The sequence below is a fragment of the Carex rostrata genome, chromosome 26 (genome assembly GCF_964058835.1).
Source record: "Carex rostrata chromosome 26, lpCarRost1.2, whole genome shotgun sequence".
NCBI lineage: Eukaryota > Viridiplantae > Streptophyta > Magnoliopsida > Poales > Cyperaceae > Carex > Carex rostrata.
Window position 1 is genome coordinate 6,839,086 of NC_135943.1, and position 20,482 is coordinate 6,859,567.

Here is a 20,482-nt window from a genome sequence, read left to right on the forward strand (position 1 = left end):
TGCTCAGTTTTAATTAAGATTTAAGTTAAACCAGATTTTAAAATGTTTGTCTCGTCTTTTCTAGTAAGAAAAATAAATCTAATTTTGAATAGATGTCAACACCACATTAATAATCTTTTGAATTTTTTTATAATAAAATAATTACAAAAAATATAAAACAAACTATACAACAGTGAATAACGATTGATGATAACATGTACATGCATTCATTACGCATCAATTGATTCTAAGAGAAATCGATTCCATACCGGATTATAATATGCCATAAAATTTATATGTAGGTTGCAAATTGATTATTGATTATAGAGTAGAATTAGCGTGTTCTTAAGCTCACTAAGGTGTTTGGTGAGCTCAACTCCAAAATCTATTAAATTAGCTTCAAACAATAGATCTAAATCGTTGAAACTGATTTACTTCACGAGTGATGAATTTACATGTAAAGTTTTTAAAATTTCAAATTAATTTTGTATAAAGAAGTGGTCAAAAAGTGTTAAAAAATGAATGCACTAAAATTAATTTATAAGCCTTCTAATTTTGACCGCTTGATTTATACTAAAATAATTCAAAATTTTGAAATTTTTGCATGTAAATTCATCACTTGTAAAATAGATGGATTTCAATGACTTAAATTTGTCGTTTGAAACCGATATAATATATTTTGGAGTTAAGCTCATCAAACACCTTGGTGAGCTTAAGAACACTCTAGTTTTAAGTCGTTTGAGAATATTTTTTTGATTTTATTTGAAATATTGCTAATTCAAAAAGTGCAAATCTGCTATTTTTATGTCTTTCGACGAAAAAATTGTGTTATTAAGGTAACTAACTATTTGAAATAGTCACCAATTTAACTTTTGATTGAAATACTTAAACAACAAAAAAAATAGCGGCTATTTTGATCTCCTCACATATTCAAATACGGAATAGGATACCAAATAACTCATTAACCTGAGGTTACGCACTACTATCCCTCACAAATTTTATTTATAAACCATAATTAAAAAAATTATGAAACTAGCATGATTAATTTTTTTTTACGAAAATCATAAGAACTGAAATGTCATTTCGGTCTGAAATTTTTTTTTTCAGGGCCAAAATGACAATTCGGTCCAAAAAAAAGAGACCGAAATGATATCTCAGTTCTTATAATTTTTGTAAAAAATAAAGAAATCAAGTTAGTTTGATAAAATCTATTTTTTTTATTTATAGTTTCTAAACACAACTAAAAATTAGTGAGTTATCGTAATAATACTAACCCAACACTATTTCGGAGAGAGAAACTTATTTGAATTGCATTCAAATAAAAGTAACAACACTAATTTCCCGATTAGTGTTATTCTCATGCATCCAAACATCCGAAATTTTTATTTTTACCATCTTAAAAAAAGTTACATCAAATAATCAATATTTAATCAAAATTTTATTTTTAACACGATTGTAATTTGAAATTACTGACACATTTCATACCAGATTATGATACACCATAAAATTTATAGGTAGGTTGCAAATTGATTATTGATTATAATATGCCATAAAATTTATACCAGATGGGGTTTGACAATATTTTTTAAATTTTATTCGAAAAATTGCTAATTCAAAAAGTGCAAATCTGCTATTTTTTTGTCTTTCGATGAAAAATTGTGTTATTAAGGTTAGCATGCTAACTAACTATTAATTTGAAATAGTCACTAATTCAACTTTGATTGAAATATATAGTTAAACAACAAAATTAGGGGCTATTTTGAACATCTACTCACAATATTAAAATACGGAATAGGATACCAAAAATATTCAAATATTATTTTATTATTTTATTTTTTATATGCTGTAGCTTCTACCATGCCTTTTTTTTTTTTTTTTTAAAAAAACACCTGAGTTTACTCGACACCATCCCTCACACATCTAAACACACCTACAAATTATTGAGTCAGCGTAATAATACTAACTCAACACTATTTCGGAGAGATAAACTTATTTGAATTGCATTCAAATAAAAATAGGAAACACTAATTTTCCGATTACTGCTATTCTCATGCATCCAAACATCCGAAATTTTTATTTTTATTACTTTAAAAAAAAGTTACACCAAATAATCACGATTTAATTAGAATTTCATTTTTGACACGATTGTAATTTGAAATTATGGACAAAAATTTGTTGTCTGCTATTTCAAGTTGAGGACACATTTCATTTTTTTTTTTACCCATAACTTTGATTTTCAGTGCTGATTGATCAACAAAATCATTAGATTGGGGCCCACATTTAATCAAAGCAACGGCTTTGATCAAGGGAAAAAAAATGAAATGTGTTCTCAACTTCAATTGTGGACATCCAATTTCAAATTGCGATCGTGTTAAAAATATAATTCTAATCAAATCGTAATTATTTGGTTTAACTTTTTTTTAAAGATAGTAAAAGTAAAAATTTCGGTCCAAACATAATATTTTCTACCCACTTTAAACGATTTTTAGGGCCTGTTCGGCGGAGGCTTGGGAATAGGAATAGGAATAGAAACGGGAAATTTTGAACTGAAAAATTACTGTTCCCGTGGGAAAAAAAAAATTCAGTCTGAGTGAATTTGTTTTTTCCCATGTGAACAGTAAATGCCGAACAGGCCCTTATGCTGGACATTTTCATGGAACTGAAACAAAATAATAAAAAAATAAAAAACTCAATTGCTTTTTCAGCAATTCTCCAATACACTAAAAAGTTTTAGATCGCTATTTATTTATTAATTATTATTAATTTGATCAGACCGTTATGATGAAATTTTTTTGGATAAGGATATTATTATAATTATATTATTTTTGGCGAGAATCAAGGTTAACTAAATAGGAGATATATTTTTGTCAATCTATTTATAAAATTTATTACGAAAATTATGCAACAATATATATTCAGTTTTCAATATCGTGTTTGATTTGTTTTTTTTGACAGTGTGGGCTCTCCTATAAATTAAATGGGCACTTGCGGTCTGAAGTCAGCTTCTTGGGTTGGGTTTGATCCACTACCTTAAAAAACCGTGCGTGATTCTTTTTTTCTAAATAAAATAAAGGTTATAATGGGATACCATCCATATTTTCTAGCCATTGTAATTACCAAAAAGTTATTAATTTAAACACAACACATCCCTAAAAAATACATTAACAAATATAACCAACTTTTATAATTACATTACACCAAAAAAGTATAAACTCATTACAATCATTTTTACTAACTAGAAAAATGAAAATACAACAAAAAAGAAGAAGAAGAAAACCTGAGAGTAGCGAGTATGATACAGAAATGTTGTTCTAAACGTACGATTTTTTCATAGTTGATCATTTGTTTTTTTGCTTTTTCGAACTATTCTAGTTATATATAAAAGGTATTCTGTGGTATAAATGCTACCAAGCATTATTATAAATCTTTCTTTTATGGGAACGACAAATATATACCTACAAAGAAAACATTAATTAGAGAACCAGCAGAGGTGTTAATCTCTCTCGCACAACCAATAAGATCCACCACCGCACCTCTTAAATTAATCATTGTTCTAAAGCCAACAAGCCAGCCAAAAAAAAAAGAGCCCCTCATGTAGTTTGATGTCTAATCACTGATGGGCTTTAATTTGTTATGCTTATTTTATCCAAATAATTTATATATGCATGTATACTTCTTAAAAATAACATAGATATCAAACTGTATATATAATTATTGTAAGACAACTGAAAATACAACAGCAGAACACACGCACGCACGCACGCGCACGCGCACGTGCGCGCGCACACACACACACATTGTCGGTGGGTTGTCTGCCCTATTGTCGGGGTGTGACAGAACCTTACATTTATAACAAAACAAAAGGAGCAATGTTTTTATTCCCTGCCGATAGCCAAGCCGAGATGGAGAACTATCCACGGAATATGTTGAAAATAAAACATATCCACAATGAAATTAAACCACTCTCTCCCATTCTCCCATGCTATCAGAACCCAAATTACAGAGGCAAATCCCACACCTACACCCAGTCCAATAGAAACAGAGAGCTCAATTATATCACTAGATGACTTTGAAGGCAAACCTTTATTGGACCCATCATTTGAAGGAGTTGTTGCACATTGCATTGATAAATGACTACCACACAATTTTGGGTTACCCAAATAAGATGCATTTGTAAAGGTTGATAATTGAGGGACTTGTGGTATTTCTCGAACCAAATTGTTGAACGAGAGATTTAGTGCAGAAAGAAAATGGAGAGAGGTGAGTTCCTGAGGAATGGGACCAGAAAGCTTGTTGCAAGAGAAATCCAGTGATTGAAGTTGCTGTAACTTAGCAAATTCAAGTGGAATTGAACTGGTCAGGGCATTATGTGAAAGGTTAAGCACATCAAGTGACTTGAGTTGCCCGATCTCTTCGGGTATTTCCCCTGAAAAGTTATTTTTTGATAGTTCAAGGGAACTGAATATGCTGAGTGTTTCCTTCATCCCCATTTCATATCCTTTCCATATGACTGTAATAGAGTTCTGATAATAGAATCCTGAATCCCCAAACTTAAATGTAGTAGAATTTGAACTACTCACCATAGCCTTCAGGTTTTGAAAACCAATTTTGGAGATAATGCCTCTGAAATGATTTGATGAAAGATCAAGAAGCTGTATTGTGGGGAAAAAAGAATTATTTGTTTTAGTTTTGGCATCTCTAATCGGAATTGTACCATATAACTGATTTGATCTTAAGACAAGTACTCTTAAATTTTCGATATTTCCTAGCCAAATGGGAAATCTATCCACTATTTGATTATTTCCGAGATCTAAGATCTCTAGAGTGTTACAGTTAACTAGTGACTGGGGTAAACTTCCATTTATTCTATTTCCACTCAAGTTTATTGTTCTCAGTTTGCATCCTTGACTAATATTTAGTGTCAGTGACCCACTTAATTTGTTACCTCTCAGGTTAAGCACTTCACGAAATTCAGCATCTTCTAGAAGGCAAGGTGGAATTCTACCAGATAAATTATTATATGAAAGATCAAGCACTGCTGGCATTGAAGAATCATATTCTAGCGATATTTGATTACAAATGGAAAGGGGGATTTCTCCCTGGAGGCCATTATTAGAGAGAGAAAGATAACTGTAGCTGGAAACAAAATATGCTGGCAATGAAAAATTAGTGGTTGAATGAGAAATCTACATAGACAATTCCTTGTGGTAAGAGAGGTACAGGTCCCGAAATCCTGTTGGAATGGATATCAAGATATTGCAATCTCAAGAGAGAGGTCAAATCTGCATCCCCCTCGAATTTAGTCAAGAAATTATGAGATAAATTTAGAAAATTAATACTTGTTTGACTACGTAACCAATTAGGTATAACATCATCGATTTGATTATTTGAGAGGTCTAGCTGGGCAATTTGTTTTTGATAACTCAAAAAAGAAGGGAACTTCTTTAAATTGCATGATGCCAACGATATATAAGAAATTTGGGGAAATGAAGCATAGAACAAACTGTTATGGTTTTTCCCTTCTATAATTGACAAATTGTTGTTTGAGAGACCCAAATCATAAAGCTTTTGATTGTGTTGAATGATATCTAAATTCAATGTACCATTGAAGTAATCAAGGTTCTGAAACTCGGAATCGGAATCGGATTTTTGACCGCCGAGTCAGAATCGGATGAATCGGCCGGAATCGGAAGAATCGGATCGGTAACTCGGGTTTTTTTGGCAGAACCCTTGTTTTGTAGCCAAAAAATAGGAAAAAATTGATAAAAATAATTTGTAAAAAAACTATGTTAATTAAGTGTTATATTCCAAAATTTTAAAACATTATTTAATTATTAAGTTGATTATTTCGTCTAATTAATTTTTTTATTAGATTAATGGACAATTAGATTTATCTGAGTAACATAAAATGAATCTAAAATTTAGAAATGTAAACGAATCAAATTCGTACATTAAAAATTGGAGGTTAAAAACATAAGATAAAATATAGCACCATAAATAAAGTGTAAATATTCGGTAAATCTAAAATTCGTTACAATCGTGAAACTAAGAAAGGAAATAAATAAAATCATGTAAATAAATAAATAATTGAATTCTAACTAAGAGTAATTAAATTAGGAATTATAAATTGATTTGGTAATTATATGTGTATATATATATATATACTACTTTAAATTTAATTACTCGGATCTAAAAATCAAATTATAAACACGTAATAATACCTGTACGACATTATAAATTGTTACAAATCTTCGATTCGAAATTTGGACGAAAACAGATTTTTAATAAATAAAATGAATACATATTAAGTTCTGGATTGCTTGGACCATTGGATTTAATCCCAACACGAATCTTGAACTCATCCTACACTTTGATTTTTGAATTGATGAAAGGAAGGGATTTAAACCCATTTGAATAAAAATTTCGGGTCCGGCACCGAATTCTCATCCTCTGAGATATCTCATATTTTGCGTGACTTGTTGAAAAATCAAAACCGTTCAAATAAGTTCTGCACAAATCTCGAAGCTCAAATAATACTGGCCCCATGCGCTATCCTTCTCTTTTTCCCTTCTCTCCCGTTCGCGCAAGAAACAGGAAGCGACTCCATGAAACTTCTCTCCAGCGATCTCAGCGATCTCCATGAAACTTCTCCTCAGCCGGTCTTCAGCCTTCTCCTCCAGGGACTCATCTCCTCCTACGGCAGAGCATAATCCAGGTTAGTTGGAAATCGGAATTTTTTGAAATGAAATCAGCTCAAATCGGCTCAACTCGGCTTGAATCGGTGTAACTCGGCCGGAAAATCGGAAAATCGGCCGATTCCGGCACTGTTCATCCGAGTTTTGCCGAAAAACTCGCACGGGCACGAGAATCGGGTAAAACTCGGCTCGGACGCCGCCGATTCCGAGTCGACTCGGCCGAGTCAACTCGGAATCGGCCGATTTTCGGAACCATGGAAGTAATTTGATTCAAGATGTAACATTTGGAGCTCGGGGGACTTGAACATAAAAGTTGGCAATTGTCCTTGAAGATTGTTGTCGTCAAGGTAAATATATCCCAAGGATGATGATCCATTTGAGAAGTCGGGTATAAATCCTGACAAATGGTTATTTGATAGATCAAGGTCTTCCAAAGAAGGGTGAGAAAACAAAGACATGGGTATCATACCAGCAAATCTATTTGACCCTAAATACAATGTTTCCAGTCTTCTAAGGTTTATTATTGAACGCGGAACATCTCCATAGAAGCTACAGTTTTCAAGAGCCAGTACCGATAAATATTGGAGATTTCCAATTGATTCTGGTAGTTGCCCAGGCAACATTGGGTTGTCTGATAATCGAAGATCTGTTAGATTTGTAAGGTGGAATATTTCATCGGGGATATTACCTCTTAATCCACAATATTCCATATATAGCTCCTGAAGGGTTGTGCCTATTTGTAAAACTGCCTTGCCCCACTCAGATTCGTTGAGTGAAATGTCAACCTCAATCAAATCGAGAACTTGGAGCTTGGTGAGGTTGCTGAGTAAGGTTATTAGGCCTGTACCATGAAGATATAAGTCATTGCTACCAAATTCAAGTTCGATAAGGTTTGTGAGAGCAGAAATGCTGATCGGAACTTGACCAACAAAGCCAGAATATGATAAGTCGAGATGGGTTACATTACCAAGTCGCTCAAACCCAATTTGTGGAAGGGTAATATTATAAAAGTAATTCCCAGAAAGATCGAGCTTCTGAAGAGAGGTGAGGTTGAACAAAGCCGGGTTGATTTCACCCGAGATGGATCTGTCATAAAGGTCGACTGTAGTCACCATACCAGTTTGCTTGTCGCATGTGATACCATCCCATTTGCAACAGTCGGTACTTGCATTCCATGAATGGAGTTGAGTGGTGTTGAAACCTTGTTTGAGTTGAATCAAGGCATCGCGTTGGTCAGGAAGGCAGTGGGCTTGTGCTAGAGTGGTGGTTTTGATGGAGAAGGAGAAGAGAACAAGTGATATGGAAAGGATTGCAAGAAGTGTCATTGCAGGAGAGAGAGAGAGAAAGCTAGATAATTTATGGCGGTACTTGATTAAAATAAAGTTGAGTATATCCATATATATAAGACCATGCGTAAGAGTTTTTTTTTTCTTTTTTAATAACAACTAAAAAAGCACCATGAATAATAATTAAAAAAAATAAGTGCAAAACTAATTAAACAAATGGTCGACTTTACTTAAACTGAAAAAATTAGAGAATATGGAGAGAATAGACAATATATATAGTCTTTGGTTTTGGAATATTAACCCATAAGCAAGTATCAAAATATAGACCATGACCATGCATAGACATAAACAAAAAGGGAAAATAAAATAACAAGTACCAGAAAAATTGAAGCAGATAAGACCAGGAGAGCCTAATTAAGGCATTTACTGTAACGTGGAAGAAGAGGCATGCTTGATGGGATAGAAATTAACTCAATTCCCATTCTGCATTTAATATTGAGAAACTAATGGCCTCAAAATTAATTTAGAGTAGCTGTGAGGGGCCTTTTTGTTAGAAAATGAAAGATAAGAATTGTTATGTAGAAATGACCTTATATATATATCAGCTCTGCCTATATTATACATGCCTGTTTACACAAAAATTATGCTATAGAGTTTGATAATAATCATATTATCCATTTTAAGAAAGCTCAAATAACCTATTCAGTTAATTAGATTTAAAAAATAAACCAAAAATCTACAAATAGAGATTCTTTACCTCTAGGAAAGCTCAAAATTTTAATTTTGTAATCACTTTACATGCACCTCACGGTTCACGACTAATTAAATTAATATATATGGCATTGTGCTAAATGTAATAAAAATATCCAAACATTTCATTCAGTCCGACACTATTTATATTCTAACTAGCTTTCAAAACATCATTAAGTAACGATGAACAAATTTCCTGAGATATGGCGCTCTTGTGCAACCAATGCTGTGTATAAAATTATTACCAATATATAGAAGTCAACACTACTAATGGGTTGTCTTGCATCATGCAACAAATATAGAGATTTGCATGAAAACACCACATGACTCCGATCCATTGGATAAACATGTTGGATCAGTACTAAGGGACGAATTTAATTAGCTCCATTTTTCGTTCTTTTAAATAATGGAAGTTGGGTAATCAAAAAAATTGATCACAACCAGCATAGAGATCGCATTCTTTTTAATCTAAATAATCATATAACTTCTAATAAAAAGAATATTGCTAAATTGCAGATTAACTAATTATTTATTAAAGAAATGTGAGTTAAAACTTGTTAGAACAATTATGCACAATACTATTGTCTTGTTTAAATATAAAATAGTATTCAAATTATAACAACAAGTTTATTTAATAGAATAGGAACTATAGTGCCTTGTAATTAATAGCCATAGGGAATAGTGCATTTCAACGGCTATTTTTTGTTTTTGTTTTCTTAATCTCTTCTTTCTCTGTCTTACAATAATTAACCTCTCTCTTAGTTGCATAAAGTGATAAATCTTGTTGATTAAATTTGAGTAAAACAATATAAAACTGTGAAGGAAGGTTTTCGTTAGAGCTACTCGTTTCAATGTTCACAAAGGATTCTGAACGTTTATTCCAAATTAAAAATGAAAACTGAAGCAGTTACGATGAAGAAAATAGAGAGGTAAGAGGATAATGTCTCATATACCTATCAAAGCTTTCATTATTTCATGTCAGTTACTCTCATTGTTGTTTGAAAAAAAAAAGAGTTATTGATGAATTCACTTTCCTGAATTTAAATTTAAGTTTATTTTCATATTTTCTGCATATAAAAGAAAACTAAAATATGCTCACCGGCAGAATATTTGAATATATTGAATAAGTAATGGGTCCACAATCTATTGTGAAAGAGAAATGAAATGGAAATGTAGTATGACATTACAATTGGGAAAAAAAATATGTGGACAAAACTGAGGATAGACTAATCAACAAGATGCAATTAAAGTGATGTTTATGTTGCCTTTTTATATGAGGCTGTTAGTTTCAAAGAAGACTTCTCCAGTCACCAGTCAAGTATTGAGAGACTAAGACATTCAATGTCACTTAATGTACCGTGTGGAAGAAGGGCATGGTTTGATCAGATGGAATGTGCTTGATCGGCTGGAACTTAACTCAATGAGTAAAAAGTTGGTCTTTAAGAGGGCAAATATTTTGTCATATGCGTAAATATATCTCACATAAACATGGTTTTTAAAATTTTACATTTGTCTAGCCTAGCTTCTTAAGATTGTACAACCTACTGGAAAGGGAATAGATGTTTTAGAAATGACATAGAAAAAAAAATAGAAATGCATTATAACAGGAAGGCATGGATCGATGACGTGGATTTTTCTTTTTATTTCTTTAATCACACACGGATTATATAGCAAAACCATGTAAAATTGTTCAAGCATCTCACACGCGTCCGTCCAAATATGCGCTCCAAAACATCCGAAATTTGCCTCCAACATTCATACATAGTTTTTAATAAAAATCATGTACAATTTGACCATATTTTTGGAAAAAAAATTTGGAATTTTTATTTTTGCTTTGAACATGGATTTAGTGGAAATTTTGAGCAAACGTGTATAATATGCAGTGTATGATTTGGGTTTCTATACTAGTGTTTTTAAATGTGAGCAGTGATGGAGTTACTGTCCTAGAGTAGATATTGCTCTATCATATAATTCATAAGATGGTTTATTAGATCAACTTGTTTCTTGAGTTTGACATTACTTATAGTATCTAGAATAATATTCCGAGATTGCGAGACACTATTTCATAATAAGTAATAAACTCTAAATATCCCTATTCTTTCTATACAAGCAAGGAACACTGTTTACAGATAAGATTAGTGTGAGGATTAAAGATTGATTGAGTCTCACAAATCAAGCTGATAGTATTCCAGTTTAATCTCACAGATGCATATCATGATGAATATGGTATTGGAATGACCTTATGAGAACATTGATAGGATTCTGTGTTTGGTGTCATCATATTGTCACATGATGTAAATATCTTATATCTGAGTTGTTTAGTTTTCGAATATACAGGATGTCATCTTGTGGTGTTATCTAACACTGTTCTACAAAGAATGGTTACGGAAAACTACTCGAGATGATATTCTTTATAAAGAGAAGTTTGCGAATATCAAAATGGCCATTACGCTAATTGCACTAAATTACGCTAATTATACTAAAATACATTCAATTACTCTAAAATATGCTAAATTACGCTAATTATGCTAGTTACGCTAAATTATACTAATTACTCTATTTACGTTAAATTATGGTAATTATACTAATTACGCTTAATTATGCTAAATTACTCTAAAATATGCTAAATAAATTAAATTATGCTAGCTATGCTAAGTTCGTTAAATTAAGCTAATTATACTAATTTACGCTTAATTATGCTAAATTATGCTGAATTATGCTAAATTACGCTAAATTATGCTAAATACGCTAAATTACGCTAAACTAAACAAATGTGCTATTTATTTTATTTTCTTGACGAACTTCTTTGTAATAAAAATTAATTTAGGGCTATCGGCGATTAAATTTCTATGGTCTTCAGCGAAAAATAACCATAAAATAAAATAATATATATCTAAAACATTTCATTATTCTAATTTCTAAAAAAAATCTCTGAAACCGCAAAATAATTTAGTGGTTTGGGAAATTTATTTTTTTGAAAAAAATCCAAACCGCAATATTATATTGCAATTTAGATATTTTAAAAAAGAAATTTCAATCTTGGATATAATTGAATATTTATATTTAAAGTTGGATATTAATAAAAATGTCGGGAGATTTCTACTCTCGAGGGCAGAGATAAGACCTATTTTTATGATAACAAAAAATATTTTAAAAAAATAAACATATAACATGAAATCATTCAATCTCAATTCTCAATTCATAATATGTACAGCGTTTGTAATTCAGCATATTCCTTTTGTCTCAAAATATATTATTAAAAAATTTAATAAAACTCTCATACAAAATGACATATTTTTATAAAAAAATCATAGTATAGTATGATTTTAATTCTTTTAAAATGTAGATATGCTCAGTTTTAATTAAGATTTAAGTTAAACCAGATTTTAAAATGTTTGTCTCGTCTTTACTAGTAAGAAAAATAAATCTAATTTTGAATAGATTTCAACACCACATTAATAATCTTTTGAATTTTTTAATCGAATAAAATAATTACAAAAAATATAAAACAAACTATACAACAGTGAATAACGATGGATGAGGACATGTACATTCATTACCGATTCCATACCGGATTATAATATGCCATAAAATTTATAGGTAGGTTGCAAATTGATTATTGATTATAGAGTAGAACTAGCGTGTTCTTAAGCTCACTAAGGTGTTTGGTGAGCTCAACTCCAAAATCTATTAAATTAGCTTCAAACAATAGATCTAAATCGTTGAAACTGATTTACTTTACGAGTGATGAATTTACATATAAAGTTTTTAAAATTTCAAATTAATTTTGTATAAAGTCAAGTGGTCAAAAAGTGTTAAAAATGAATGCACTAAAATTAATTTATAAGCCTTCTAATTTTGACCGCTTGATTTATACTAAAATAATTAAAAAATTTAAAATCTTTGCATGTAAATTCATCACTTGTGAAGTAGATGAATTTCAACGGCTTAAATTTGTCGTTTGAAACCGATATAATATATTTTAGAGTTAAGTTCACCAAACACCTTGGTGAGCTTAAGAACACTCTAGTTTTAAGTCGTTTGAGAATATTTTTTAGATTTTATTTGAAAAATTGCTAATTCAAAAGGTGCAAATCTGCTATTTTATGTCATCCGACGGAAAAATTGTGTTATTAAGGTAACTAACTATTTGAAATAGTCACGGATTTAACTTTTGATTGAAATAGTTAAACAACAAAAAATTAGCGGCTATTTTGAACATCTACTCACATATTCAAATACGGAATAAGATACCAAATAACTCATTAACCTGAGTTTACTCAGTACTATCCCTCACAAATTTTATTTATAAACCATAATTAAAAAAATTATGAAACTAGCATGATTAATTTTTTTTTACAAAAATCATAAGAACTAAAATGTCATTTTGGTCCGAATTTTTTTTTTTTTGGGGGGCCAAAATGGCAATTCGGTCCAAAAAAGAGAGACCGAAATGACATCTTAGTTCTTATGATTTTTGTAAAAAACAAAGCAATCAAATTAGTTTGGTAAAATCTATTTTTTTTTATTTATGGTTTCTAAAACAAACTTCATCCCTCACACATCTAAACACGCCTATAAATTAGTGAGTTATCGTAATAATACTAACCCAACACTATTTCGGAGAGACAAACTTATTTGAATTGCATTTAAATAAAAATAACAACACTAGTTTCCCGATTAGTGTTATTATCATGCATCCAAACATCCGAAATATTTATTTTTACCATCTTAAAAAAAGTTACATCAAATAATCAATATTTAATCAAAATTTTATTTTTAACACGATTGTAATTTGAAATTACTGACAAAAATTGTTGTCCACAATTTCAAGTTGAGGACACATTTCATTTTTTACTTTATCCAGAACTTTGATTTTCAATGCTCATTGATCAAGAAAATCATTAGATTGGACATAAAAAAGTTGGGGTCCACATTTTACCAAAGCAACGGCTTTGATGAAGGGAAAAAAAAAATGAAATGTGTTCTCGGTCAACTTCAAATTGCGGACACCCAATCTCAAATTGAGGCTATTTGGTTTTTCAGCAAAAATAGAATTATGATCAAATTGTGGATTATTTGGTTTAACTCTTTTTTTTTTAAAGATGATAAAAGTAAAAATTTCGGTCCAAACATACTATATTTTCTACCCACTTTAAACGATTTTTATGCTGAAATTTTTTCATGGAACCGAAGCAAAATAATAATAAAAAAAAACTCAATTGTTTTTTCAACAAATCCCCAATACACTAAAAAGTTTTAGATCGCTATTTTTTATTATTAATTTGATCACACAGTTATGATGAATTTTTTTATTCTAATTATATTATTTTTGGGGAGAATCGAGATTAACTAAATAGGAGATATATTTTTGTCAATCTATTTATAAAATTTATTACCAAAATTATGCAACAATTAATATATATTCAGCTTTCAATATCGTGTTTGATTTGGTTTTTGACACTGTGGGCTTTCCTATAAAACAGGCACTTGCGGTTTCGTCCACTATCTTAAAAAACCGTGCGTGATTCTTTTTTTTTGCTAAATAAAATAAGGTTATTAATTTAAACACAACACATCCCTAAAAAATACATTAACAAATATAACCAACTTTTATAATTACATTGCACCAATAAATTATAAACTCATTACAATCATTGTTACTAACTAGAAAAATGAAAATACAACAACAAAAAAAAAAAACCTGAGAGTAGCGAGTATGGTACAGAAATGTTGTTCTAAACGTACAATTTTTTCATAGTTGATCTTTTTTTCTTTTTCGAACTATTGTAGTTATAAATGGTATTCTGTGGCATAAATGCTAACAAGCATTATTATAAATCTTTCTTTTATGGGAACGACAAATATATACCTTCAAAGAAAAGCATTAATTAGAGAACCAGCAAAGGTGTTAATCTCTATCTCTCGCACAACCAATGAGATCCACCACCGCACCTCTTAAATTAATCATTGTTCTAAAGCCAACAAGCCAGCCGACAAAAAAAAAAAAAAAAAAAGCCCTCATGTAGTTTGATGTCTAATCGCTGAGGGGCTTTAATTTGTTATGCTTATTTTATCCAAATAATTTCTATATGCATACTTCTTAAAAAGAACATATATATATATCAAACATTGTCAGTGGGTTGTCTGCCCTATTATCGGAGTGTGACATACAAAACCTTACATTTATAACAAACAAAAGAAACAATGTTTTTATTCCCTGCCGATAGCCAACCGAGAATGGAGAACTATCCACATAATATGTTGAAAATAAAACATATCTACAATGAAATTAAACCACTCTCTCTCATTCTCCCATGATATCAGAACCCATATTACAGAGGCAAATCCCACACCTAAACCCAGTCCAATAGAAACAGAGAGCTCAATTATATCAGTAGATGACTTTGAAGACAAACTTTTATTGGACCCATCATTTGAAGGAGTTGTTGCACATTGCACTGATAAAGGACTACCACACAATCTTGGGTTACCCAAATAAGATGCATTCGGAAAGGTTGATAATTGAGGGACTTGCGGTATTTCCCCAACCAAATTGTTGAACGAGAGATTTAGTGCAGAAAGAAAATGGAGAGAGGTGAGTTCCTGAGGAATGGGACCAGAAAGCTTGTTGCAAGAGAGATCTAGTGATTGAAGTTGCTGTAACTTGGCAAATTCAAGTGGAATTGAACCGGTCAGGGCATTATGTGAAAGGTTAAGCACATCAAGTGACTTGAGTTGCCCGATCTCTTCGGGTATTTCCCCTGAAAAACTATTTTTTGATAGATCAAGGGAACTGAATATGCTGAGTGTTTCCTTCATCTCCATTTCTAGTCCTTTCCATATGACTGTAATAGAGTTCTGATAATAGTATGCTGAATCCCCAACCTTAAATGTAGTAGAATTTGAAGTACTCACCATAGCCTTCAGGTTTTGAAAAACAATTTTGGGGATAATGCCTCTGAAATGATTTGAAGAAAGATCAAGAACCTTTATTGTGGGGAAAAATGAATTATTTGTTTTAGTTTTGGCCTCTCTATTCGGAATTGTACCATATAACTGATTTGATCTTAAGACAAGTACTCTTAAATTTTCGAGATTTCCTAGCCAAATGGGAAATCTATCCACTATTTGATTATTTCCGAGATCTAAGATCTCTAGAGTGTTACAGTTAACTAGTGACTGGGGCAAACTTCCATTTATTTTATTTTCACTCAAGTCTATTGTTCTCAGTTTGCATCTTTGACTAATATTTAGTGGCAGTGACCCACTTAATTTGTTACCTCTCAGGTTAAGCACTTCACGAAATTCAGCATCTTCTAGAAGGCAAGGTGGCATTCTACCAGATAAATTATTATATGAAAGATCAAGCACTTGTGGAATTGAAGAACCATAAAATTCTGGCGATGTTTGATTACAAATGGAAAGGGGGATTTCTCCCTTGAGGCCATTATTAGAGACAGAAAGATATCTGTAGCTGGAAACAAAATATGTTGGCAATGAAAAGAAGTGGTTGGATGAGAAATCTACGTAGACAATTCCTTGTGGTAAGAGAGGTACAGGTCCTGAAATCCTGTTGGAATGGATATCAAGAAATTTCAATCCCGAGAGAGAGGTCAAATCTGCATCCCCCTCTATTTTAGTCAAGAAATTATGAGATAAATCTAGAAAAACAATACCTGTTTGACTATGTAACCAATTCGGTATAACACCATCGATTTGATTATTTGAGAGGTTTAGGCCGCCAATTTGTTTTTGATAACTCAAAAAAGAAGGGAACTTCTTTAAATTGCATGATGCCATCGATATATAATAAAATTGGGGAAATGAAGCATAGAACAAACTGTTATGATTTTTCCCTTCTACAATTGACAAATTGTTGTTTGAGAGATCCAAAACAGCAAGCTTCTGATTGTGTTGAATGATGTCTAAATTCAATGTACCATTGAAGTAATTTGACCCTAATTCCAAATCTTCCAGTCTTGTAAGGTTTATTATTGAACGCGGAAAATCTCCATAGAAGCTACAGTTAGATAGAGCCAGTAGCGATAAATATTGGAGATTTCCAATTGATTCTGGCAGTTGCCCAGACAACATCGGGTTGTCTGATAATTCAAGATCTGTTAGATTTGTATGGTGGAATATTTCATCCGGGATATTACCTCTTAATCCACAATCTGCCATGTATAGCACCTGAAGGGTTGTGCCTATTAAAATAAAGTTGAGTATACCCATGCATATATATAAGACCAGGAGGCAGGAGAGACTAAGCATTTACTGTCGAGGTAACGTGGAAGAAGAGGCATGCTTGATGTGATGGGATAGAAATTAACAAAATTCCATTCTGCATTTAATATTGAGAAACTAATGGCCTCAAAATTAATTTAGAGTAGCTATGAGGGGCTTTTTTGTGAGAAATAAAATTTGCCTTTAAGATGGCTAATATTTTGTCACCTGTGTAGATATAATGTACGCATATAATTACCTAGTATAGAGAAAACAATTTTTTTTTAATGTATATAATCATAACTTCCTAGAAATAGAATTTTGCTGAATTGCTGAATAATCGATTATGGATTAAAGACGTATGTTAAAACTTGTTAGATCGAATCAGCACATGACTATTAACTCTTCGTTGTATAAAGTTTTCAAAAAAAAATATAGAGTAAGGCATTTAATGTCAAAGGTAGTGTGGAAAAAGGGGTATGGTTTGAACAGAGTAAACGTGCTTCATGACCAGGTAGAAATTTGATTGTTAGTGGGAGATCTACTAAGAAATATATTGATGATAAAAAAGTTTTTACAAAGTCATTGCATAGCCTAATTGGACTTCATGTCAGCAATGTTGTTCACATATCTAATTACAATTTACATCATATTTAATGTCAAAGGTAGTGTGAAAAATGGGGTATGGTTTGAACAGATTAAACGTGCTTGATAAGGTAGAAATTTGTTTGTTAGTGGGAGATCCACTAAGAAATATATTGATGATAAAATTTTTTTTTACAAAGTCATTGCATAGCCCAATTGGATTTCAGCAATGTTGGTCACCTATCTAATTACAATTTACATCATATTAAAATGAGAAAAGCTCCAGTATTAAAATTAGAAAGGCCTCTATAATGTTCAAGCCTCCACACTTTCTTGCTTTAACCATCCAGTTATGAACATCAATTACCGTTGCATTTATTAACATATACTCTTGGTTGAACAGCACTTGACTATTAACTCTGGTTGTATAAAGTTTAGCAAAATAAAAATAGAGTAAGGCATTTAATGTCAAAGGTAGAAATTAAACGTGCTTGACCAGCTAGAAATTAACTCAATGAGAACAAAACTAATGCAAAATACAGGGTAAAGAATTTATCTCGGATATTAGGAATTGAAACTAATGCAAAATACAGGGTAAAGAATTTATCTCGGATATTAGGAATTGAAACTAATGCAAAATACAGGGTAAAGAATTTATCTCGGATATTAGAAATTTCAATTCCCATTCCTTATTTAAATATATAAAGTTATAGCTAACTTTGAGGGGTTTGTTTCTGAAAATAGAATTGACCCTTTAGAAGGCATATGTTTTGTCATTTGTATCTGTGTAGATATCTCACATAAACTTGGCTTTCAAAATTTTAATTTTTAATCACTTTAAATGCAACTCCCGGTTCACGACTAATTAAATTAATAGATATGACATTTTGCTAAATGCAATAAAAATATCCAAACATTTCATTCAGTCCGACACTAATTATATTCTAACTAGCTTTCAAAACATCATTAAGTAACAATGAACAAATTTCCTGAGATATGGCGCTCTTGTGCAACTAATGCTGTGTATAAAATTATTACTAATAGAAGTCAACACTACTAATGGGTTGTCTTGCATTATGCAACAAATATAGAGATTTGCATGAAAACACCACATGACTCCGATCCATTGGATAAACATGTTGGATCAGTACTAAGGGACGAATTTAGCTCCATTTTTCTTATGTTCTTTTAAATGGAAGTTGGGTAGTCAAAAAAATTGATGACAACCAGCATAGAGATCGCATTCTTTTTAATCTAAATAATCATATAACTTCTAATAAAAAGAATATTGCTAAATTGCAGATTAAATAATTACTTATTAAAGAAATGTGAGTTAAAAACTTAATTGTTAGAACAATTATGCACAATACTATTGTCTTGTTAAAATATAAAATAGTATTCAAATTATAACAGCAAGTTTATTTAATAGTATAGGAAATAGTGTCTTGTAATTAATAGCCATAGAGAATAGTACATTTCAAAGGCTATTTTTCTTTTTCTTAATATCTTATTTCTCTATTTTACAATAATTAACATATCTCTTAGGTGCATAAAGTGATAAATCTTGTTGATTAAATTTGAGTAAAACAATATAAAACTATGAAGGAAGGTTTTCGGCTAGAGCTACTCGTTTCAGTGTTCACAAAGGATTCTGAACGTTTATTCCATATTAAAAGTGAAAACTGAAGCAGTTATGATGAAGAAAATAGAGAGGTAAGAGGATCATGTCTCAAATACCTATCACAGTTTTCATTATTTCATGTCAGCTCCTCTCTTTGTTGTTTGGAAAAAAAAAATATGGACAAAACTGAGGAGAGACTAATCAGCAGGATGTAATTAAAGTGTATGTTGCCTTTTTATATGAGACTGTTAGTTCCAAAAATATGTGAACAAAACTGAGAAGAGACTAATCAGCAAGATGCAATTAAAGTGATGCTATGTTGCATTCTTATATGAGACTATTAGTTCCAAAAATATGTGGACAAAACTGAGAAGAGACTAATCAGCAAGATGCAATTAAAGTAATGTTTATATTGCATTCTTATATGAGACTGTTAGTTCCAAAAATATGTGGACAAAAATGAGGAGAGACTAATCAGCAAGATGCAATTAAAGTAATGTTTATGTTGCATTCTTATATGAGACTATTAGTTCCAAAAATATGTGGACAAAACTGAGGAGAGACTAATCAGCAAGATGCAATTAAAGTGATGTTATGTTGCCTTTTTATATGAGACTGTTAGTTCCAAAAATATGTGGACAAAACTGAGAAGAGACTAATCAGCAAGATGCAAGTTTGTTGCAGCTTTGTACGGACATTCTGAATGAGATTGCTGAAAAATCTTACTAACTGAACTTGGTACTTAGCCCATAATAGTTTATGGGGCTTTTAATACATAGCCCCATTAGATATAGAGTTAGGCTATGGTATTGTGCATATAGCATATTGATATGTAATGGGGATTAATACTGATTGATAGTTCTACTAATATTTTCCAAAAAAAAAAGGATATGTAATGCGGATTATTATTTTTTTGTTTCTAAACAGTTTAACTAACCTGATCTCTATATAAAAATGAAAAATGTACTTGGAAATTAAATTTTATATTTTTCAGAATTTTTACATTTTTAGATAGATTAAAAAAAATCATTGTTTTTGAATGATCCATATAATTTTCAAGTCCGGTGATTTTCTATCTATTTAAAAAAATAATATATTTTTTTTATAAAGTAGAAAATTTAGTATACAAGTATATATGGAGATCATATTTAACGGTTCAGATCGACCATTAAAACTTTTGAAATAAAGATATGAATCCGTACCACGGCTAATATGTATTATGTCTATTACCAACAAAAAAAAAAATAGATCCACAAAATATTAGTTCGGACTAAAATTTGGTATTTTTTTTTGTCCCTCATTCTTGCCCTTTTTTTTTGGAGATCGATATATCATTTTCA

At 31.0% G+C, this 20,482-nt stretch overlaps 1 protein-coding gene and 1 pseudogene across 1 annotated transcript; both read right to left on the bottom strand.

Moving 5' to 3' along the window:
• Positions 1–3,669: 3,669 nt before the first annotated feature.
• On the bottom strand, positions 3,670–16,923 carry LOC144544522 (receptor-like protein 7). The gene is made up of 2 exons (XM_078293042.1): positions 14,890–16,923; positions 3,670–3,819 (listed from the first exon to the last, which is right to left on the bottom strand). Exon 1 carries the CDS (start codon positions 16,892–16,894, stop codon positions 14,924–14,926), a length of 1,971 nt encoding a protein of 656 aa, XP_078149168.1. The 5' UTR covers positions 16,895–16,923; the 3' UTR covers positions 3,670–3,819; positions 14,890–14,923.
• On the bottom strand, positions 3,760–8,118 carry LOC144544281 (receptor-like protein 7; annotated as a pseudogene).
• Positions 16,924–20,482: the final 3,559 nt, after the last annotated feature.